Here is a 25,807-nt window from a genome sequence, read left to right on the forward strand (position 1 = left end):
TACTGACTTACCATATTTATAATTTCTAGTTAATTTGTTTTTTAGACTGGTGTTCATTAATTATACTTTATATTATCTGACTTCGTGTCTGAATAATTGGCTTATTTTTACGATCAATTCTTCAATTGCTACAAAACTACAAAAATATTTGTTAAATTGTAAATCACAAACAAACACAATGAAAAACAGTGCTCAAAATACAAACAATTATCGCCAAGTAAATAATTACAATAATGAAAATGTAATCTATTATTTTGTTTAATGATGGCTGTATAATTTATTTTGCTTGTAATTTAGTAGGTTTACGTATTACTATATTGTGGTATAATACTAGCATTATAAGGTAGAATTTCATAATTTTTACTCATCATCAATTTGAGAAATATTCATACAATTAAAATTACGTTTTGTTTGTCAAGCAAGCAAACAAGGGAACAATTGTAAAGTATCTAGGTAATTATGTATAAAATAAACAGTTAAAACATAACTACACTTTATTATTAGGCCTCTTATATTTTTAAACACTATATTCTTTTTCTAGTCCTTGAAGTACTTGAAAAAGACTGTACAATAATCATATTACAAATGTACTACATTCTCCATATTCGTTGCGGACAACGCATTTCTCTTCATCCAGTTAATATCAGGTCGACTGGGATACAATAAACACAACAATTGTCGAAACACTGTTTAAACAAGCTGTTTGTTAGAACAACGACATAACAATCACTGTAGCTATTTGCTTAACTGGATGGCTACTACCCAACTGTGGCTTCCGCCATCTTGAAGCTTGATATTACAAGGCTTCTTTCACTACATCCAGTGTTCTAACTGTTTCCATTCATTCCTACCAAGGTAGGCAAAAACAAATAGTAGTTTGGGAACGTAAAGATAAGGGTTAAAAGTTTATCGTTATTTTATCTTTGGAAATAAGATAATTTAAAAGTATAACATAGATCAAACACAAATGTATGACTGAGGTGCAGATAGTGGTTCGTTACCTACGTTGTCAGAAAAATTAAGCAAATTTAATTCAGTGTTTTATTCGGTGAGAAGCCGATATGAAAGCCATAACAACATCCTGATTTTAACCATTTGAGTTTTAATCAAAATAGAATTTTTAATATATAGTAGTATGCCTTTCCGTTCAGATAAATTAAAGTTTTACGAGTTTGATGAATAAAGAAAAATAGTCCCAAACATTCAAGCTCAATCATCTATACCTGTCTTACTTTCTCCTATTTAGTAAGAAGTTTCTTAAATCCTAGGACTTATATACAAGCCAAGATTATTCAAAACTGCTCTTTAAACGTTTAATACTATCTGCTTTTGACTTAGTCTTGAAAGAAAAGACAGAACACCTTATCAAGATGCAAAAAATTAAATACAATTCGTCGAAGTTTCACTTAGTTTAGAGATAAAACATTAGATGGATGTGAAAAACAGTAGAAATATTTTCTCTAATGAGGAAATTTTTGAAGTAAAAATAACTATTTAAGAGTCTTTTATCTCAACATTATTGTTACTGTTATTCTGTTAAATACAAAATAGAATTCGGTAATTTTAAGATTTTACAAGAAAACGGTTTAACGCATCTCACCTCTACAGAACACATCAAGAAGATAATCAAATACACTAAGAGATGTAATCCAGACTGGTACGTTTGCCTTAAGTTTCATTATAACTTCAACGATATTTTGCGAAAATAAGAGTTGATACTACGACATATGTTGTTCAATAATACATTGTAACCCCAGCAGTTAAAGGAAATGACATTTAGAGGTTATCATACTACCATTCCTTTTGTTTGTGTCGCGGAAAGTTGCATGTTAGTCCTTCTGAGTTCTGTTAACCTCAAGAATCGAACCCTGGATCTTAGCGTTGCAAGTCCATTATCTTATCGCTGAATCGCTGGGGGGGTAGTTTTAAATTTATTGCAAATACGCAAATAAACTATATAGTAATAAAAAGAACCATTTCTAAAATGTAAGGTCTCACTTTGAAAAACTGTCTACGCTTCATAAGGTCTTTCACACTGGCAAGCACTATATAAGTGATGACAAAGTACATTAATAACAGGCACCTTCAGTACTAGATATCAGTTGATATCTGATAAAATACTTATTCTACAAACTTAGTTATACAAAAAAGTCAGTTACTAAAGTGCATATTGCATGGAAAACATCCGTACCAGATACTGACGAAAGTGTCTCTTTGAATAGCAAAATAGAAGACTGTACGATAATATTAAATTAGTATAAATTCTAGGTGCAAACAGTCAAATAAGGAATGCCAAAACTCCAATTTTGTATATATATATATTCACTGATGTGTCATTTTGTGGATCTCTAACTTTGATAAATGCATATAAACACATTTTTATATATATAAAAATCTTCACTGGCGTGTCATTTCGTGGATCTCTAACTTTGATAGATACATATAAATCTTCACTGACGTGTCATTTCGTAATATCTAACTTGATAAGTACATATACACACATTTTTATATATACAAATCTTCACTGGCGTGTCGTTTTGCAGATATATAACTTGATAAATACATGTAAACACATTTTTATATATACAAATCATCACTGACGTGTCATTTCGTGGATATATAACTTGATAAATACATATAAACACATTTCTATATATATAAAAATCTTCACTGGCGTGTCATTTCATGATATCTAACTTGATAAATACATATAAACACATTTTTATATATACAAAGCTTCACTGACGTGTCATTTTGTAATATATAACTTGATAAATACATATAAACACATTTTTGTCCAACTCTCCTGCAGATTTCTTCATGATCCTCTTCTTCTTCCACTTGATCTTGGAATTTGAACGGTTGATTTTTTAAAATCTTTTTTTATCAATTATTCAAATCTTTACACATGATTTATTCTATGCAAGATTATAGATTATCTGAAAATGTTTGCATGGTGAATTTTGTAAACATATATGTTAAGTATTAAATGAAGAGAAAATCTCTTTAGTACAATGCTCTCTTTCAAATTAAAGCGGCTGCTACTTCAAGCCTATCAATGTTTTTCTACGTAATATTTTTAATATAAATGATCAATCAAATTCTTTCTTTTATCCATTGATCATGATCGATAATTATTAGCATTTTAATAGTTTCTTTTTCATAATACACAAAAAACACCTTAAATAACTAACTGTATACAAAAACTAATATGCAAATTTTGTTAAGCGGAACATCACACAATAAACTATCTGTACTTTATCTAGTAAAGCAATGTATGAATTCCTACATTCATAAGTTAAATTGGACGAAATCTCACCTTTACAAAATCCACCACATAGAAATGCTGATACGTTATTATTATCCAGCGAAGAACCGAAAAACGCAAAACAGTCGCCACAGCAGACCTGTCCAATATGCTTCAATCTCTCTTTAGAAGCCAGAAAAAGTTTTCCTAATAAAGTTCCTGAGATGTCCGCACAATCAACTCAATCTTTAACTTAGGATATTTTACACTCACTGATAACAAAAATGTTGCTAGTTTGATGCTCCAATAAGAAACATTACTGTATCTTAAACCACGTATCTTTTCTGGTATGCAGCGATAATTGAATCATGAACTCTAGCACGCATATGATGTCATGAAATAAGTAGATATGATTACAACATTTTTTATTATTATTATTATTTTCGCTCTTCAATAATCTATCGTGGAATCTTATAGTGCTATAACTAGTTATGGAGAAATGTTTAGCGAATTAAGGTCAAGCAGTTTTATCAGGAATAGTTGAAAATATGTACACCACATAATTTTAGCCATTACTCATTTAGTTTATTTTCTGTTCAAACATTTTCTTAAAATGTTTACATTAAGAAATAATTTTAGTTTATTTTTTTTGACAAAAGGGAAAAGTGAGGTAAAGAAAGTCAAACACTCTAACATGATCCTAAAATTCACTATTCTGCTGTACTATCAATACCTTTTACAGTAAGCTGCATCGACTTCTGTAAACCTTTACCGATCCCGTTTGTCACTGTGCACGTGTAATATCCGCCATCGCTTGGTGAAACACGTACAATGGTCAAAGATCCGTCTTCTTCTATCTTCCAGTGACCTTGTTCTAAATGGTGTCTGCCTATAAACAATGACGAATATTTCCTAAGTGTCATCGCAAACGGCTTTTGGAGCTTATATTTCCAATTACCTTATTCGATCGTAAAAGATAAAATATGCTTAATGTAATTGCTTTACCATTTCGTTTCCATTGTACCAATGGTTTAGGGTGACCATATACAACACAAGGTACAGTAACATCTTCTCCAAGCTTAACACTTATGTCGTGAGGTTGATGTTTCCATTCTGGTGGTCCTATAAAGTAGTATATGTATAATATATATTTACAACATAACATAATTTTACGGTTTCGATTAATAAACTTTTATTTAGTTTGAGTTTAGATTATTAAGTTTCATATTTATGTAAAGAATGATATTTTGTAGTAGAAGACAAAGAAAATATCCTAGAAATATTTTGATGTAGATAATAATAAGGCATTTTGGTTTTTAACTCTGAATGGCAACTTATGCGATACATTAGATAAACAACCAGATCAGAGGCCCCCATTATTTCTGGTATATAAATATACTGTCAGAGTTAGTAGAACCAGTCACCAACGTCTTTCTTATTGTAGCTACTCTTAAAAATCTGTGTAAGTGACTTACACAGTTATACCACTTCCACAGTTGATATGCAGAGGTGTTCAGTGGTATATCATTTCCGGACACTTGGGTCTTCCGACATATAACCTGCTGAGCATTAAGCCACTTCTGACAAAAACAATTACTGCCATTATTAAAATTTTAAAATGTCACTTTTTTACCAAGACAACAAAATAGTTGTTAGTCTTCTAAACCAACCTACTAGATGTAGCAGACTACAAGGCAGGATTGCAGGCTTATAAAGAGATGTTATGAGGATAAACATATAATAAATTCTATTAGATTTTCTCAGTATATACATAAGACATAATTTTATATGTAATATACACACCTGTGATAACTAATTTTGCTGTATGAGCGCCTTCTCCAGAAGAACTCTTGGCTAAACAAGTGTAGTTACCATTAGACTGAACAGATGCATTATTCACAAACAGCAACGAGACAGTTGGGTGAGCAACAACAGTCCATTGTTTCCCTGAATTAATAACCTTACCATCTTTTAACCAAGAGAACCTGACATCTTCTTCGGCTCCAATTACTCCACAAATAAGTTGTATCTTTTGCCCTTCCTGAACATTTGGTGGAAAGTTAAATGGATGTATTCTTAACGCTAAAAGAATCAAATATAAACCTGATAATGTCTAATACTGGAAACCATCTAAAACATCATAATCATTCTATCTGTTTCATTACAATATTCGTCTCTTCAATGACTTTTAAGTCGCTAAAGTTTTTACTGTTTGGTCAACTCAAAAAAAAGTCTTACTTTGCTTTATAGTTTTGTTTCACGTTCGAATTCATTTAACGATTATTATCTACATGTTTCGTACTGGATAAGAGACCTAATTTAATTTTCCTGTTGAACTGACTTTATTTTGAAGCTTGGACTTTTTCGAGGCTTTTGAATTTTCTCGCGTTTTAGTTTTCTAAATTATTTTATAGTTTTATGTTCCATTTAAATACCTGTCCTTGATTGTTAATTTTTATGTTCCATCTTTTTCTCGAAAGTTTATTGTTTTCGAACAATAATAATAATTATAGAATTAAATAACAAAAGCTATTATTATTGAATTAATACTGAGAGATATTCATTTATATCATTCCTTAACTTACAAAAGAATGAAGATATAAAAACAATTAGTTTATTTCCTTCAATGTTAATTTGATTACAATAACTATTGTTTGCTTTTATTTAAAAATAAAAAATAGAGTACCATATATACAATTCAAGTTTTATTTTTTACTTTGAGTAACGTCATCATTTCTTCACAATAGAAATGTGATACTTGTGCGTTCTCACGTGGGTATTTAGATAATTTGATTATGGTTTTTATCTAAATAATTTAACAATAAAACAGTTTAATAAGTCAAAGTATCTTACCAAGTGATAATTCTAAAAGCCCAAAAAACAATATGTTATAAGCTATCAAGTTCAGATAAATCATCCGGCACATCGATGGAACTATGTTTCTTCCTTTTACTTCTTCATTGTTGTTCGTTATGGGTTTTAGGATCAAATTCACATTGTAATATGCATTAGACATCATGGACCATTAGTAAGTCTCTACAAAGCTACTTGCTATGCACTATGTACCACTAAACCTCTTTACTAACAAGAACTAAAAAAAAATAGAAATAAAATCCATTTCACGATGGACACAATCTTTATTTTATATACAAAAGCTAAAAAAAAAATTTCACAGTCACCTAAGCTTCACTTCCACTCCCACCAAATATGGCGCAATGGATTGAAGAAAAGTATAAAGCGTATTGGGTTTTTAGCGCCCCTACTCGACGACTTTATGTACTATTTAATTGCGACATAATACAATAGCTTTCGTCATAATAGATCTGACAAAAATGAAGATCGTGAATACTTCTCAAGTCTTGACATAGAACAGACCGTTTGTGTGGTTTCTAAGTATTTCTTGCTTTTCTGAGTCTAAAGTTGGTAGTATGGGAGAAATAATTATCGAACTATCAACGCTGTTTATTGGTGTTTTTAACACATACAAATGAAATGAAAAGGAAGTATGGCTTTCTTTCTAATTTCACTGTAAGTTTTGTACACAGTTATATATTACGTTTGTACTCCCTAGTTTCCTTTTTGGACTTCTCATCCGGTACTCATTCAGTGGAATATGTGACTGTAAACTGTTACCCAGATAGCATTTATTGCTTCTTTCACCATGGAAAAGCAAAATCATTAACTATCACTTTATATATTATTTTATATTATTAAACTTATTTTTGAAAGCAAATTTGGGCTGATGGTTTGAACACAGAGAAAAGTCTAGTAAAAGGAAACGAATAAGTAACTATTATTTAAGTGGTACATTATAACACTGTTGTATCAATAACTTTATTTTAATGTTCATGTTCTAAAGCTTGTATTTGAGTATTATCATAAGAATACCATGTGGAGTACTTACCCATTGGACGAGTGAAATAAAAACTTGTTTGTAACAAAGGACAGGAAATTTTGTATCTATTTTTTAATGTATTATAAACATTGAAAGTTCAATAGAAATACATAGAGGTACCAAAACTGAAAATAAGAGCATATAAACACGGAATCTTATAAAGAACAGATACAAATACATATATTAAAGTTTACTGATATACATATGTTTTTTTTCACGGGTTAAGGATTTGATGAATATCTAATTCTTACACTAGTAGCCTAGAAAAACAAAAACTTTGAAATTAGACTTTAAAATACGCTAAAACACTGGCGTAACATCACATCGCAAAGGCTCACAAAATGAAACTTCAAAGACACAAATGACGTATTAATTGAACATTGATATGCCTTTACTTGCAATTTCAAACCCCATAAAGATACAAGAATAAAAGAAACTCGTTATTGGTTTACTGATTGTATTTCTTCTAACTAAACAACACCTCTCTTAAATAAATCCTTACTTACAAAATGTGTTGTTTTAGTGCCTCTGGTTGTGATTGGATTGAATTTTAAAGTATTCCATCCTTTTTTGAAATCTTAAAGTTAATTGGTTTAGGGAAGAAATTGATTCATACCCTTGTCAAGATTATATTGTAATCTATTTGTACTTGTAAGTTCTTACATACCTGGTAGAGTAGTTTTATTTTCTAATTTGAGAAAATGTTAGTTTACGCTTTTTCAAATGCGCAATCTGTTAGACAAAACATCATAGTGTTTCATGTTACAGCATACAATGTATCAATGGATAAAAACACGTTTTTTAATTATATGGTCAAAACAACACCAATGTAAAACTTGTATTAACATTGATTCTCTTAAGTTATACTTCTGTTCATACATTTTAGTATCATTAGACTTGTTCATGGAAAAAGTCTCTAAATTCGCGTTTCTTTTACAATATTTATTTTGTATTGAAAATATAAGAATCGTCATTCTTCCTAAAACGTTTAGTTCGAATAAATAGTTTGAAGAAATGCAAAACAAAAAATAAATTTATTTGTTTTCATGAATAAATTAACAAATAATAAAAATTTACTTATAAATGTGATTGCTTATCTTTATCAAAGTACATCCTATATTACACCTAAAATCAGAAATTTGGAAACTCACGGAAAGAATCAGAAAACATTCTAGTTAGAATCACATCTCTGTATGAAAAAAAGATTTATCTTTCCACCATCCTGTACTGTATCATACCTCTACACACACAAAAATTTCTCTCAAAATTCATACCACCAACCTATAGCGTACAAAAGGTATTTCCCTCTTCAAAGTCATATCACCAATCTGCACTGAACCACAGCTCTACAAAACGAATTTCTCTCTCTAAAGTCATACCACGTTCTTGTATTGTACAAAAGAAATTTCCCTCTCCAAAGTCATACTACGTTCTTGTGCTATACAAAAGGGATTTCTCTCTTCAAAATCATACCATGTATTCTATACTGAACCACTGCTCCGTATACAGTTGAGCTAATATTTTAATGTCATGAGGTGAGACATGAGGTCCTGATAACAAATTACAATCCTTACTTCAAAATCAATTCCATGAAGTCTCAATCAGATTTTCCTTTCTCTCACAGAGGTTTCTGAATATACCGAATAATCTATTAAAGGATTTTCTTCGATATCATAAATTAGCTTAATAGTATTTATAGATTAAATTACACTGGCAAACCTACTTTGTAAAACTTATCAAAACTGGAATAGTGCATTGTCACGGAAAAAGATATATTAAATTACGTCAGTAGGGCTCAAGTATGAAAGTGGGTATGAAGAACATTTAACCGATTCACCAGCGAAATAAATGACTTTTAAATTAATCTAAGGAGATGTTTAGATAAAAATATTTCTAAAAAGAAGAAGAAATTCAATTCTTTTCAGTTATGCATAATTTTAATGTAAGAAGTAAGAAAACAGCATATCCCAGAGTGTTGTTAATTATGGAAATAAACAAACAGAATTAACTTTCTACCCTGTCATCTAGCTTATGATATGTGAACATCAGCTATGATACACAGTGGATTCAACAGCTTTGCTATAAAAAGAATACAAAACATATTCAAACGAAACAAGAAAACGAAATTAGTTGGCAGTATGAACAATAACTAGTGCAGGTTTACATAATCAACATTTAATTACTCTAACTAATATAAGAGTATGAATTTGTGGCATCACGTGATACTGTAATGTAATACCACATTAGGGGACCAGTTTGCCTTCTTGAAGATACACTGCTGGCCAAAATCTTAAGGCCAATGAGCATAAAGACAAAATATGCATTTGCGTTGTTAAACTCAACGACTTATTTGAGTACAGCTTAGAAAGACGAAAATAAGAAAAGGGAAAAAAATTATCATTTAAAAGGGAAAATGTGAACACTATGAAATTAGCTGGTCAAAAGTTTAAGACCACACTGAAACGAAACGTTAATCGGTAAACACGTAACGAAATTCAGTCATGTGTGTTCAAGCATTGGCGTTGTTAACATCTCCCACTGACATCTCCTGTGTTACATTGGGTAAAAACATAGCAAAGGCTAAAACGTTGACAGAGTTTGAACGTGATAGAATTGTCGAGCTGCAAAAGCAAGGTCTCTCTCAACGTGCCATCGCTGGTGAGATTGGGCGTAGTAAAACTACTGTTGCAAATTTCTTAAAATACCCTGATGGATACGGAACGAGAATTTCAAGTGGTCGGCTCAAGAAAATTTCGTCGGCGTTAAGCAGGAGGATTCGACGGATTGTCTGGCAAGATACCAGCCGATTGTCGAACCAGATTAAGGCCCTTACGGACGCAGAATGCAGCTCAAGAACAGTAAGACGGCATCTACGAGAGAAAGGCTTTAAACACCGTAAACGTCTTCAAAGGCCACGCCTCCTTCCACACCACGAAACAGCTCAGTTAAACTTTGCTGAGAAGCACCAAACATAGAACGTAAAAAAGTGGACGAAGGTTTTGTTCTCTGATGAGAAAAATTTAAACTGGATGGTCCAGATGGCTTCCAATGCTACTGGCACGATAAGGATATTCCACTGGAGACATTTTCTACACGACACAGTGGAGGAGGTTCCATCATGATCTGGGGTACTTTCTCCTTCCACGGAACAATGGAGCTTCAGGTTATACAGGGGCGTCAAACAGCAGCTGACTGCATTGGCATGTTGGAGAGAGCATCATAATTGACTGAAAACCCTCGCTTGTGTAGAAATGACTGAATCTTTTAGCAGGACAACGCTGCAATCCACAATGCCCGCAGGTCAAAGGACTTTTTCATGGCAAATTACGTGATTCTTTTGGATCACCCAGCGTGTTCGTTCGAACTGAATCCCATTGAAACTGTTTGGGGATGAATGGCAAGGGAAGTCCATAAAAATGGACGTCAATTCCAAACCGTGCATGATCTTCGTGAAAACATCTTCACCACTTGGAATAACATTCCAGCCAGCCTTCTGCAAACGCTTATATCGACCATGCCAAAGCGAATGTTTGAAGTTATTCGCAATGACAGCCGTGCAACTCACTACTGCTGAGACCTCTTGTTGGGCATTTCCTACCCTGTTTAGGACGTCTTTTTGATGTGGTCTTACACTTTTACCCAGCTAGTATTTAGGCTAATTTCATAGTGTTCACATTTTTCCTATTAAATGCTAAAAAAGTTTTTTTAGTTTTATTTTCCCTTTTCTTATTTTCATCTTTCGAAGCTTTACTCAAATAAGTGGTTTAGTCTAACAACGCAAAATGCATATTTTTTCTTTATGTTCATTGGCCTTAAGATTTTGGCCAGCAGTGTATTTAGATTTTGAAGTTGACAAGCCAGGTTCAAGTCCGTTCGATATCACTAAATATTTACGGTACTTTTAGCTGTGAATAGGTAATGTTGATAACAGTCAATACCTTAGTGTGTATGGTAGGTGTTAGGTTGCCTCTGACTGACTGCTTTCCCTCTGGTCAACAGCTCAAAATTAAAGGTGACATACAGATTTGTTGGGAACAGAAACTACAAATAAAGGACATGCAAATGTTCAAAATAAAATTATGCTGACAATATAATTGCACTAACCCTCCGATCGTAGCTTTATCTTCATTATTTTTTTTCCTTTACAAAAATATTTCTTTAGTTATTTTTTCCATCATTCTGTCAGGTTTTAATAACAAATGTTAATTCTGTTAGTCACGATGTCTTGTTTGTATTTAAGCACAAAACTACAAAATGGAATACCTGTGCTCTTCCCACGAGAGGTACTGAAACTTGGTTTCTAGTATTGTAATTTTGCAGACATACCGCTGTGTCAATAGGATCCACTCTACGTGGTGGATGGGGTGCTGATGGTTTATCATGTAGCTTTGCACTGAGAAAACAACATTAACAATCGATGTTTCTAGAATAATCATTTTAACAATTTACAAACTATAAACACATCCTTATCGGGTTTTGTCCTTTAAAGTGTTGATTGTTGCTACCCTTAAACACTACAAATTATTAGTAATGGGCGTAATGTATTTAAAGAAAGTTAAATATGATGATGATAATAAGTGTTAAACAATTTAGTATAAAGATGACGAACGTATCAAAACAGTGCTAAAAAATCTCTAGCATCTGTCATGAAAGTATCTTTACATTTCTTCTTTTAAATAACACCACTTAAATATTTACAGCAATACAAATATTTCCCCTTTATGAGCGTATACTGATTTTTAAACTTTTATTTATTAATTACTAACTGGAATACAGAAATTATGTACATTCATGATTAAAGAAAGATTATTTCAGGACATGAAAAGTTGCTTTCCTTATATTTAATTGTAGAAAACACTAAAACACAGAACATGAAACCACAAGTTTCTCTTCATCTTTTCATATAGACCCAACAAACCTTCTTGCCACGTTTGGTGAAGATTCGTCAACAGGGGACGTAGTGGTACAAAAATCTGAAAACGTAAAATGCAAAGCTGAAGATTTGTATGTTCCCCTCATGGACTTAATTAGAATCCATGCCAATTTTGGTGAAGATCCATCCACACCTTGCAAAGTGGTTATATGGACATACAACAAGAAATAGACAGTACTATTATATTTATATATATATTATTAATTATTAATTGTAAAGTTTGTAAATATCGTCCAGAAAAAAAAGTTTAGATTTACTTAAAATATTGATGTGATTTAGTGTTCAGGAACGAATCGTTATACTAGGTAAGCTTAAGCTACTGAATCTTTTGTATATATTGTATTTAATAGAAGAGCAGAAGATATATCTTAAACAATCCCTTTTTTGGTGAATTACTGGTGAACGTTACTTGATATTAAACGTGTAAGTCTCATTTGAGAAGTTTCTATTGCTAACTCACTCTTTATCCAGTTTTATACTTCTTTAATAGTGGAATATATAACTAAGAGAGTCCCCCGCGGAGTGCCTACGAATTTACAGTGCTAAAATCAGGAGTTCGATTCCCCTCCGTGGACTCAGAAGATAGCCTGATGTGGCTTTGCTGTAAGAAAACACATACGCACTGAGAGCTTTCACGCTTATGCTTTCTGTCTTTGAAAGATAACACAATCATCACATGCAAAAATGATCAAACGCATAATAAAGCAGTATTTTAAAAGTTCCAGTTATGGAGTTTTATCTCAACAAGCCTCATCTTCCTCCAGTAGCCAAGTAGCCATCCAAAGAAGCTCTTCTTCTTCTCCGATCCCCAAGTCTCCTCACAGCTTCTCCTGACGCCCCGTAATAACCTTCATTAGCGATACTTCAAAATTATATTTATTAACAAGAATATCTTAATGTGCATTGATTATCTGCTAATTGCAATTGGTTTGTGACATGGCGTATGGTTATATAAAACGTCATTACGTTTGTAAATGGCCCGGCATGGCCAGGTGGTTAAGGCACTTGACTCGTAATCCGAGGGGTGTTGGTTTCAGTCCCGTCACTCCAAACACGCTTGTCCTGTCAGCCGTAGGGTCGTTATAATATATGCAAAAATGATCAAACGCATAATAAGGCAGTATTTTAAAAGTTCCAGTTATGGAGTTTCATCTCAACAAGCCTCATCTTCCTCCAGTAGCCAAGTAGACATCCAAAGAAGCTCTCCTTCTTCTCCGATCCCCAAGTCTCCTCACAGCTTCTCCTGACGCCCCGTTATAACCTTCATTAGCGATACTTCACAATTATGTTTATTAACAAGAATATCTTATGTGCATTGATTATCTGCTAATAGCAATTGGTTTGTGGCATGGCGTATGGTTATATAAAACGTCATTACGTTTGTAAATGGCCCGGCATGGCCAGATCCGAGGGGTGCCGGTTTCAATCCCCGTCACTCCAAACACGCTTGTCCTGTCAGCCGTATGGGCGTTATAATGTTAGATAAATCCCACTATTTGTTAGTGAAAGAGTTGCCCAAGAGTTAGCTGTGGGTGGTGATGACTAGCTGCCTTCCGTCTAGTCTTACACTGCTAAATTAGGGACGACTAGCGCAGATAATCTTCGTGTAGCTTTGCACGAAATTAAAAAAACAACAACAACACAAAAAAAAATCTTACCTACTGTTCTGGCTATGCCTACTTGTTTCATACCATTTCTTTTTGGACTGTCGAATAATCTGACGCCTTAAAACTTCTGTTACGTGACGAGGCATGATGCTACACTAAGTACAGAGAAATTTTTTGGACAACACGTTGATATGTTGAATAAGGTAACCTCCTGTACTTAAGGGAACATATGTGAAAGGATAAGAAAATTTAGGTAAACTTCACTGTTTAATGTACGGATCGTGGAAGGGCATCATTTTTTAACATGGGGACAGTAGCCCTTTTATGACTGTTATATCCTTTTCTAAGCATTGTACAAATATAATGTATGTCCGCAGCATGCAAATAGTTTTATAATATTTGTAGAAGCAGGATAATGGTAATATTTATTTACACGAGTAGTTTTGTCAATTTGATGGTTTATACAGTTCAAAATGTAAGGTAATACTTAGTTTTATTAGTAGTTTCGTGATGTTTTAGCCAGTTTTTAGGTTTACTGAATGTTTTTCTTTAAGGTAACCGTTTTTGATAAAAAGCATATATGTTTTGTTAATGTTTTTAGGTATTTCTAGTTAGTTTGAGCATAATATCAAAGACCTAAATTGCAATAAGCAGTAGTGACTATTTTAGCGAAATTAAATGATATGAGCATTGTGTGTACATTTATATGCAATACAAAATTTAACAATATTTAGAAAAGTAGGATATTTCTTAGGAGTATGATCCAATGTAATTCAACTTAAAAAGGCATGAATATTTTGTAGTTTTGCTAATGAGAAGAGTTAAGGCTTTGTGGTTAAGCACAAAGCAGTACAATGGTTCATCTATGCTGCGCCTACCATGTGTATCAAAACCAGGTTTTTAGCGTTATGAGTCCGTAGAATTACCGCTGTGCCACTGAAGGGGGGGGGATAAATAAAAAGTATATTCGAATTAATGATTATCAGACTTGCTTATCTCACTTCACTTACCCTTGTTATTAATTGTTTATTTATTTTCAATATTTCAATTGTCTCAAACAAAAAGCTACCGATACCTCAGCATTAAGTTTACGTACTTACAATGATAAAACACGGAATTCGATTTCCTACGATGAACAAAGCACAAATAGTTCACCGCACAATCAACAACAAAACATAGTATTATCAATAAAACGAAAACAGCTAGCATCATTAAATATAAATGATCATAACTGCCAACGGCGGCGCTAATATAAAGATAAAATGCATATTTTTAATTTATATAACTGATTTTACAAGATACCTAATTTAAAACCACCAGAGGGCTATTAATAAAGTGCTTGTATTTTTCTTATAGCAAAGCCACATCGGGCTATCCGCTGAGTCCACCGACGGGAATCGAACCTTTGATGTTGGCGTTGTAAATCCGTATACCTACATTAATAAAGTAACACAACATGTTTTTTTTTACTACTAACATGGAAATAATTGTACGTGTGTATAAATATGATAAAAAAAACAAACTACGTCTTGTTTTAAGGCCACGGAATGGCTATTCTCTATGGGCATAACTTATTATATTATCTTAGATTGTTTTTTTGTTTTCCTTTTCAAGATATTTATATTGTTGTGTCTTCCGCTCTGCGGATTTACAACGCTAAAATCGGGGACTCGATTCCCCTCGGTAGACTCAGCAGATAGCTTGATGTGGTTTTGCTATAAGAAAACACACTCTATGGTTGTTGGAATTTACGAAATATTAGAAATTCACGGAGCTCTAAATAAAATTTAGAATATTAGAACGATTAAATTAACATTATTGTTTGTTTTATGTTTTTATATAGGGCTGATGCTGATTAAATAATTTTATATTATTAATTTGTATTTGTAACAATTTCAAATCCCTTTAAATAATTCTAATAGTGACGTAACAAATACGTTACTAAAATAAAATGTATATATAATTATTTATTGGTTTATAATAAGCATTTTGAATATGTGTGAATCTTATAATTATACACACAGTTTACTTCTGTGTATAATAGTATTAGAAGTAAATATTCTTCGATAATCAAGAATATAAAATAAAAATATTAGGTGATGAAAACTTCCCTGTTTATTTATTATTTATTGTCAATTAAAGAGACCTATTCGTATAAAAATAAATTCCATAGAAATATCGCAAAAATTTCAAATCCGATCTTTAATTTTGTATACACATTATTCTTGTTTTAGTGAAATACATCTTGTAAAATTGTTGTTATTTAGCTGAGAATAATTTCATATCAACAGCTGAATTTTTTTTCTAAATAAACCACTCAAAACAGAAAGTAATCAGCTATGCTTTATTATCGTATATGAAACGACAGTGATTTCAGACATCTGCATTCTTATAAGTTTCACAGAAGTGCTACAACGATACCCCACGATATTTACATGAAACAAGTTCTGTTCGAACACATATACATGAGCACACAACATAATCTCGACGAAACAAAAATACTTAGCAAACACCAGTTAAATTGTAAACAAAGACTATAATAAGATAGAAATACCGTATTTATAAATGTAGTATGATCAGTAAAAGGAATAAATAAGTAAAGCTGAGTAGTCATAAAAATTAACAAAACGACGAACAAAAACGATCATTTTGATACGAGGAATAATTTGTTGAAAAGTTTAATAAAAAAATTCTGCTTACATAATAGTTTTAACAATAGCTTCAAAACTTGTTTTTCAAAATATCATAAAACAGTATTTTTTATTTTGATACAACTAGTTATTATCATGAATATTTATAACTGAAATTTCTATGACATCAAACAAATGTAGTAATTACATATTAAAGTCAAATTACTCAATGTTTTTAAAGAAAAATATACTTACGAGGGACCCTATTTTTAACATGCTGGTTTATTATCTGTGAATAAACATGAAATGCATTACAAAAATAACCGTTACATCAGTTAAGCCTTGGCATTACTGTCTAAAAAAAGGCACACCTCTAGACACAATATCAAGTGTGCAGCTAGGACATAGGAGAGAAAGATTTTAGCCTAACTACATGTTTTGCTATCTTATTAAAAATAAATTGGAAAATTCAAATCCCATCGTTATTGCTACAAAATGCTGACCAAGTAACGCCCACAATCTAGTCACAGAAAAAAAGAAAACCACATAAAATATTTTACAGTTCTTATTAAGTTTGTAAAATGCAACTACGGTTCCTATCTTACGTTCCAATCACGTAACATGTTAAAAGCTTCTACAATATGACACAAGAGAATCAATCACATAAGGAGATAATTACTGCAATACAAAAAATTATTTAAACAGAAGCACTGTCACTTAGAGAAACGTGACGTAATACTGTATGAAACAAATACTCACAAAACGAACGAAAGAAGCGACAGAGAAGGCACCAAAAATTAAAATCATAATTACTGTACCCTGTTCATGGGAACGTTATCACTTCTTTGTAACAGAAATTTCAGGCAAGAACCATTGAAAATCACGTGTATGACGATAAGTAACGGCAAACAAATTAATAAGAGAAGAATGTTACAACAGTACAATTAAACGATCATCACAAACACTAAAACCAAATATGTTTACAAATTGAAAAGACAATACTTTCATTAGTCATTCAGCCAAGCAGCACATCTTAATTTTGTTAAACTACAGAATAGTGGAATCGTAATCTCAACAATGAACATTTTTTGTAGCAACAACATTGTAAGTTTACATATTATATGGTGTTCAAAACTACTAATTATGTCTGAACTTCATTACAAAACAAAAAAGGTATTAGTTAATTAAAGATATGTTTAAGTAAACGTCTACTACATGAAATTGTAATGAAATATGTTAGAGATAATTCAGTTGTGTAACTAGCATATTTAAAAAACAGCTTTACAACTTTAACACAGGCAAGAACAATTTATTGTTTCAAGTACGCGAACTTCATAAATATGCAAAGTTGTTTTTCTTCTCGTTTATTATTTCAAACATCTTCACCATTTAACTACAATGTCATAAAGATCTGATTAACATACATAATTTTCTCTCCTCAGATTTACCCAACATTGTTACAACACTAAGTTACATACATAACCATACTTCATAAGGAGATACCTGAATGTCATCTAATACATTCAACAAAGCACCATCTTTAATGAAATAAAAACGTAGTACAAAACGTTAGAATGTTAAATCTCTCAATAAGTAAAGTTCCAAGTCGCTGACATCTCGTTATTTTTGCATAACGGGCGCTAGTATTAAGTCTTTCAAGTAATGTTGTGAGAAGATGAACACAATTAGTTTGCACACACCATTTCTAGCAAGCTTGAAACCTAAATGTGTCAGTCTGCCCTGTCATAGAGATGTGAATCACCTCTTTTCTTCAAAGATGGTGGTTTCGGATGAGGAAGTGGTCGATCTCTCATCTGGATGAAGAAGGTAATACATTTCATGAGATTAAAAACTATTTAAAAACATCTGAAAATGAATTATCTATTCAAAATGAGATCCATAAAGGAGTCACAAGTGACCAAAACAATAGAATTCTGCTCCAGTTTCTCAACTAAAGTCATTTACCTTTGGTCTGGTAATCAACTAGATAAAATATGTAATCTTTAACTGCACTTATAAAACACCATGTAAACTTCTTCACATAAGATGGTAAATATACATTCTCGAACAAGTTACTTTATTTAGTGATATTCAAGTAAGTCTGTTCGTTATAATATGAAAAAGATAGGTTTTTTGTCAAAGTTCTTCTTCTGGGTAATTACGTGAATGATATTTTCAAGCATTAATGTTCAAAACCCAAACGTGAAAACAATATTGTTAGTGATATAGAAGTGCAGACAAACGAAGCTATAATCTCTATTAGAAATATTTTATGTTACTTGTATTTGTAGTTTGAACAATAGTGAATGAAAGATGGATGCCTGCATGATTTTATCAAAGGCACTTAAATTAACTTGTAAAATTTCATCGTTTTCAGAACATTTAAAAATGTCATGCCTATCTCTGTAGTTTATTGCTTATAATTATTTATATAATTGTAAATAAACTTGAATTACAATGTATAATTGTTCTAGAGCACTTCATAATGCCATATTTATAGTTAATATTTAATTGATTATAAACTTGAATCATAGATGCTGAATGCTTTAAAAATATTTAATATATATATATATATATATATATGGAGAGAGACATATATAGATAACTATATTATTTTTTGCAAAGTAATAACAAAAATATACATTAAATATGCCTAAATTCCGTTAGTATGTCCAAAAATGTAAAATAACTTTAATGTTCGTCAAATTATGTAATTTTTGATGGGGTATTAACAAAAGTTTAGAATTGGCATACGTGATCTTTGTCATTTTCAGAATTAATTTCATTATGTTAATTTACCATTAATCGATTATACATTTTTCACCTAATGATTTAAAGGAATGATAAATGTTTTTCCTGCCTAGCAACAGGAGAAACCTTAAGCAAGGTTTTTGTAAAAATAGAAAATAATGAATGTGAAAATAGAAAATAATGAACATTTTCAAGTAAAATGTTTCATAAGAAAGGGAGATGTTTCTATAATGAACCATCAGATATATTTTATATATGTTACCAATATATTTAAGCCTAATGGGAATTCTGGTGTTGAACATTTATCCTAAAGAAACCAGATTTAAAAGAAGACTTATCTTGTCAGGCAATAGACAATAACTGTTATTTACCTGAGGAGGTAGAAAAGACTTAAGTTCCTGGCGAGGATCGTCTACTCGAAGTTCCAAGTCCCTGGAAGGAATAGAGGCATAAGAAGCAATGCTAGCGGCAGCTGGTGTCCCAGGTTCTGGATTACTTACACGTCTGGCCTTCTCCATATCTATATACCTCTGTGAGCCTGAAGCATAAGTTACAACCTTCCCACTTTGCATTGTAGCTGGAAATGAAAGTACTATGAATATTTTATCGTCGGAGGGCGACCATTAATGTGCAAAAAAGTCACTTAAAGCACAATAGAACTTAAAAATCGCACGAGTGACTAATGGATGAATCATAATGAACGATATTTTATGTTTGTCACAAATATTGTGAGAAACACAGACACAATTTCATGGAATTCCCAACAATATTTTATGTTCGTCACAAACATTATTAGAAATACAGAAACATTTTCACGGAATTTCCAACTTACTATAATGATTGTATCCAATATAACATACAACGTTATTTTTTATTATTTTCTATAATGACAACAGAACTAATGAATCTCCTCACTTAAATCTCTTTCCAGCGCTTTTCTCGCCTTTGTTTTCTTCACAAAAATTACTATCACGATGAGAACGACAACAAATGCAACCACTGAAGCTGTAACAGGTACTACTATAGCTAGGTTGAGATAAAATGGCAAGCCAATTCCAATGCCTGTAAAAAATCACCAATACATATTTATAAACACTTTTTATATCCAATCTTAGAATGTTCTAAATATTTTTAATACTTAACACCAACAGGTAAAAAATTCAAAGTTACACGTGAGAGTAATAGTTACACAACTTCAGAATATTAAAGCTATTACATTCAGGAAAATAATATCAAAACATTCTAAAACACTGGTGTATTATGATATAATTCATGCTACAATACATTCATAAAGGTGTTTACCAGCTATTATACACTTACAAGTTACTGCAACTTAATGAACCTGCTGTTGATGGCATAGCATCTACTGCATAACCATTATATATATTCTTACCTTTTGGGTTGGTAGTTATGCTTAAGTAATCACTAGGATTTCCTCTCCCAAACTGGTTGACAGCTGTAAGATAGAGTTGATAGGTGGCCCCACTCTCCAGGTCTTTTATTGTGTACATATTATTATCAGAAGCCACAACATGAACATAGTTCCATTCCTCAGAGTTCTTTTTCTTGTAGTGTAGAGTGTACCCTACACACAACATATGTTTATCTTATAGATACAACTGTAAATTGTTAAAATAAAATATGCTGTTGGTGATTTAAAGTTTCAACTAAAATAATCTCGATAGTCAGTTCACATAGTTATTTTTCAAATAATATATTTTGAAATTGTTTCAATTAATTGTACATGCTTTTTCTCAGCTCTTGATAAATCTCAAACTTTATATCACAATTTTAAAAATTAAACTTTATTCTACAGTATTTGTTCTTTATTCCTTTCAATTCGAACTTTAATGAAGTGCATCACTTTTCTAAGTATGGCATAAGTAAATATATGTGTGTATGTACTGGTATTTTCTTTCCTGAAAAGGGGTACAGAGTGACTGCTAAACATTACTAGTTTAAGTAACACTAGAACAGTGTACTACAGTGACAGTTGTATTAAATTAATAATTGCTAAATATTACTTTTTACTTAATTTAGATAACACTAGAACAGTGTACTACAATGATATTTGTATTAAGTTAATGATTGCTAAACGTTACGATTTTACCGAGTTTAGATAATACTAAAACAGCGTACTGCAGTGGCAGGTGTATTAAATCAAATATAAAATTTCTGTTAATTCTCTTCCAAATAAAGTCGTAAGATGTATTACTAAACATATATATATATATACACACACATATAAATATGATAAAGTTAACTGACTATGATTGGACTAATGTAGACTTACCTGTAACAGGAACATTATGGGAAGGACTTTTACCCCACTTTAGACTTATAGCAGAATCAGAATTAGATACTAACTCCACTGGCGGAGGTAAAGGTAAGTCTACAAAACAAAAAGAGATTTATATGTTTATACTAATGAACATTTGTTTTTAATAACACTGAATTGAAGTGATTAAAAAATGCACCAAACATGATCCAAAAGTGAGTTATTGTCGCCAAAACCAAAATAATATTCAGGTAAGTCGATACAGAGAAATAACAGTTATAACAAAAAAATAACATCTTTGGTATAGTTAACACTACGAACTTCATATATCTAACGGTATGAAGTTGGCATATCTAACAGTATGAACTTAGTTTATCTAGTGGTATGAACTTGAAATAGTTAACAGTGTGTTAGCATATTTATGGTTTGAACTTTTGTACTTCAATCATCGCTCATCAGTAGAGCGGTATGTTACTTATACTTCTATACATGTATATCACTCATATATCATGCCTGTATATATGTTTATATGTGTATTACTCGTATATCGAACGCTGTAGAATGTTAGTAAATATACACATATTAATTAGCAGCCTTTCCTTAATTTATAAAACTTTATGTTTCTAAATTTCCACGTGAAATTCAGTTTTCACGCTCTATACCTGTGAAATTTGTCGATGGCAGAAGAGCTTGTTTCCTGCACGTGTTATTAAAACCTCCACCCCCAACTTACTCCTTTAGTATGATTGTATGCAATAATAACAAAGGCCTTATAATTCGGTGGTCTTTCCAGTCTGTTTTAAGACCTTACCCAAATAAAACACAAAAGAGATGCACTGAATATACTTAACCCAACATTTAGGCTTAGAGCGTTGTTTAAATTTCTGGAACCACCCTCTAATACTGAATGGAAGATCCTACTCAGTTCATGTCGCGTGTCGCTCGTGTCTGACACGCGAACTACGTGAGTTTTCTGATCGAATAGAGAACTCAAAACAGAAATAAACTTTCATAATATTTAGATAAAGGTCCATTTAATACAAATTTACTATAAAGTACAAAGAATGAAAAAACACAATCATATCAGATACCTCGAATAATTTGTATTAACAAAAATGTGTATTACTTACAAGTGATTATTAATACACGTAATATTTACTTCGCATAGTCATTACTGAAAACATACTCCATATTAACATATATTTTTGCAGATAAGCAGTTAATTCGAAGACATTTCAAGTACAAACCAGTTCTCTGTCAAATAAGTGAATCCAACTGATCGATCATGTCGGTTGACTTTACACAACAAAGATATAAGTTTGCCGGGTTTGCTCGTAAATACACAATGTGGTTCAAATATAGTTATGAAAATGAGCAACAGTATTTTAATCCTATTTTGGTGATCTTAAAATAATGCTCTTACACAGTAAACAGTTCTTAAAAACCTGAAACTGTATAGTTCTTAGTACAGATTTTGCACAGTTACTGAATTTCCAGATTTCCTGAAAGACATTTCGAAACCGATATAGCATTACTACTTAGATATGTTGATTTATGTGTAGTTTCACTTAATTTATTTTCAAGTAACTTAATTTCAAATTTACCATGCTAAGATCAATAGAACAACGCCACGCCCTTGCAGTAAATGTTGTTGCTTGTAGAGATTACATCGATTACAGTATGGCGTCACAGTTTTATCCACGTGATCTAAAATGCTATAAACATCCACGAGCGCACATGGCGTAGCTTTTCAGCTTGACGTTACACATATTGTATGCGATGCGTCAGTTCTTTGTATGGAGTCTCCAATAAGTATTTAATAACATTTATTTATTTGTGCTTACATAGTGTGAACTTTATTTCATAATAAAAATCTAAGATATATTTTTTGTTTGTTTTATCTGGAGTTGATTGTTTGGAATATAAACTTTAAATAATGAATTTTTAATTGTAATTGAGTCTAGCGTTTAATATTTATTTCTTCGCTTTATTGAGTAAGTTTAACAATAACGCATTCAGTTATAACATTTCATAGACACACAGAGGAACTGACAGCAAAACTATGAACGAAATTGATATGATTATGGTATTTACAACACATTTTAATGTTAATCTAAAAGTGATATACTAATCACTAATCATCATATAAAATTATGTCTTTCATCCTATAAAATGTTATATATTATCTAAGAGATAACAGGAATCTTGTTAATCAAAATGACGCTATCATTATTATGGTTTACATTTTAGTAAAGCTCACAGGTTTTCACTTTGCAAGAAGCCGTTTTAATTGGAAAATATTTCTAGGAACAGATACAACATAAAGGAAAGCTTTAAAATGAATATGTCAACAAGAAAGTGTTAATAGTATGAACTTTATGACTTTCTCACAAACCTCCTTCTAGGGTTTTGACTGTTATCTCTTCTGATGAAGGACCAGCCCCTGCACTATTGTAAGCCTTCACTACTACGCTGTACCGTGTAGCTTTCATTAAAGGACTGAGAATGTACTCGTAACTGTCGTTTGATGACGACTCGACTGTCTTGAATAAGTACGACGTTGGGGAACTGTTAACCTTGTAGTCTATGTAATAACCTCTCAACTCTCCATTCCACAGTTCTTTCGGTGGAGGCTTGAAAACAAAATAATTCAATCAGAAAAAAAAATCCACAATGTACAGAATGATTTTTAAAATATTTTAATGTTACTAAAAATAATATCTGAAGCTGAGATGAAACTAATATTTTAAATAAATTTTGTTCTGCACAAGCCAGCAACGGGTATCAAAAACTGGTTTTTTATCAATATAAGTCCGCAGACTTATCGCTGATTCACTGGGAAGCTTTTATTAACTTACCAAATTGACCAGATATCTTGGAGAAAACAGTATTTAGTTAAATAAACGTCATGTAAAAATCTCATTTTAAGTAACCGTTAGAGAAACATTAGGGACACGGAAATCATAAGACCTGTTCTGGACTCAGGAAGCAAAACTAATCTTTAAAATTCACAGACAACATCAGAAACAACAGTTTGTTAATAAAAACAAAATGCAAGATACTAAACTTTGTTATTGCCTCTCTAATATGATTTTTTTAAGAAATCCAAAATGAATATTTATCAAACTCGACAATTTTAATAAGAGCTTTTGGTTAGTGTATTTTAGTTTTCGTCAAGATAAGTTAAAAATAAACTTAAACTAATATACAGGCAATACAAATTGTGCAATAGTAACAAAAACGTAGAATTTATACATTGTTCCATTTGAGTTGTATAAATATGTCAGCTTAGTTTTGTACCAGCTTTGGATTATTACAATGAAAAGACTGTACGCTTGCACTGAATAAATCAACTTGAGGTAAAACCAGTCTACTGTATAATCATTTAATACTTTTATTCATCTTATTAGACTTCACAAACATAAGTAAACATCTCTTTGTAACATAATTGGTCAAATATTACATTTCAGAAACATTAAACATGGACGTATTTGCTACAGACATAATAACGTTTGTCTTCGTTCTTACCCTCCAAGTTACAAGGAGTGAGGTAGATCCCTTCGGCTGAACCCGCACATCAGTAGGAGGACTAACTGGTGCTGGAAGATATTTACAAAAACGTCTATGAGTATGTCTTTTATTTTATATATAAAAATGCGAAAATATATATAATACAGAGATATTAACGCCTAAGTTGAATTTCTTTTTTGTTTATATCTAACCGATGCTTTTAAATAAATCATCGCAAATTACCACATTCTGTAAAAGGTAAGACCATAATTTTGTTTAAATGGAGACTCTATAGAAATATGTCTAGAGAAACGTAAGAATAGGCAGATATTATGAAGAAGGAAGAGTGGAACAGAAATGATAGAATGATAAAGGTAATTTCACAACAAAGGTATATAACAGTATCTAGCATTATTATGAAATCTCTGACGTTTATTGTAATTTTACATAGCATTGTTTATCCTTTACTGAAGATTAATTAGCAAAATAAGACTTAAACTGAAGATAACAAAATAATTCCAATCTTAAAAACATATATTTTTATTTTTATATTATGAATTTTGCTTTTCTGAAACTTGTGTTATTGATTAGGTGACATGGACCCAGCAAAGTTTCAGTTTTTATTTTAAAAATACAAACTCTGAAAGTTGTTTTTTTCGCGTTTCGAACATAATAACAAGAAACCTTCTTCTCCTGTAACAAACTGTATCGTTTGTGAAGGCATTCCTTGTCCAACCTCGTTCTCAGCAACCACTGTGACAGCGTAAGGAGATCCAGGATGTAACGACTTAAGAAGAGCTGAAGACTGACTGCTTGGTACAGTCTGTTCCAACAGTCGTTGTCCATTCTCTGTAACAATGCAATGTCTTTCGAGCTCAAGAGTATGTGAGTAACGCTAATTTTATTTTATTTATAACCTACAGTCAGCTACATCGTCTGAAAGTTAGTCAATAAAA

The 25,807-nt window shown here is 31.6% G+C and overlaps 2 protein-coding genes across 9 annotated transcripts in view; both read right to left on the reverse strand.

Moving 5' to 3' along the window:
* Window positions 1–2,615: 2,615 nt before the first annotated feature.
* On the reverse strand, window positions 2,616–6,453 carry LOC143223186 (cell adhesion molecule DSCAML1-like). The gene is made up of 5 exons (XM_076450774.1): window positions 6,101–6,453; window positions 5,051–5,329; window positions 4,253–4,369; window positions 3,981–4,136; window positions 2,616–2,846 (listed from the first exon to the last, which is right to left on the reverse strand). Exons 1-5 carry the CDS (start codon window positions 6,264–6,266, stop codon window positions 2,668–2,670), a joined length of 897 nt encoding a protein of 298 aa, XP_076306889.1. The 5' UTR covers window positions 6,267–6,453; the 3' UTR covers window positions 2,616–2,667.
* Window positions 6,454–16,012: 9,559 nt separating this feature from the next.
* The window catches only part of LOC143223188 (cell adhesion molecule Dscam1-like), a 47,202-nt gene continuing 37,407 nt past the window's right edge, over window positions 16,013–25,807 (reverse strand). For all 8 annotated transcript variants that reach the window (XM_076450782.1, XM_076450780.1, XM_076450776.1 and 5 more), the window contains exons 8-15: window positions 25,536–25,700; window positions 24,870–24,940; window positions 23,737–23,974; window positions 21,357–21,455; window positions 20,457–20,648; window positions 19,979–20,125; window positions 19,435–19,640; window positions 16,013–18,126 (exon numbers count right to left, since the gene is read on the reverse strand). In XM_076450782.1, the coding sequence (XP_076306897.1) occupies window positions 18,043–18,126; window positions 19,435–19,640; window positions 19,979–20,125; window positions 20,457–20,648; window positions 21,357–21,455; window positions 23,737–23,974; window positions 24,870–24,940; window positions 25,536–25,700 (1,202 nt within the window). In that variant the 3' untranslated portion in view covers window positions 16,013–18,042. The remainder of the gene's footprint in view (window positions 18,127–19,434; window positions 19,641–19,978; window positions 20,126–20,456; window positions 20,649–21,356; window positions 21,456–23,736; window positions 23,975–24,869; window positions 24,941–25,535; window positions 25,701–25,807) is intronic.

Source organism: Tachypleus tridentatus, chromosome 8 (genome assembly GCF_004210375.1).
Source record: "Tachypleus tridentatus isolate NWPU-2018 chromosome 8, ASM421037v1, whole genome shotgun sequence".
NCBI lineage: Eukaryota > Metazoa > Arthropoda > Merostomata > Xiphosura > Limulidae > Tachypleus > Tachypleus tridentatus.

Bases quoted from the DNA above. Each gene is read 5' to 3' on its own strand.
- LOC143223186 (XM_076450774.1), bottom strand. From the start codon at position 6,266: ATGATGTCTAATGCATATTACAATGTGAATTTGATCCTAAAACCCATA. The intron at 5,330-6,100 runs GTAAGATACTTT...TGATTCTTTTAG, and splicing joins GCTTTTAGAATTATCACTTG to CGTTAAGAATACATCCATTT. The intron at 4,370-5,050 runs GTGTGTATATTA...ACTACTTTATAG, and splicing joins AGCAAAATTAGTTATCACAG to GACCACCAGAATGGAAACAT.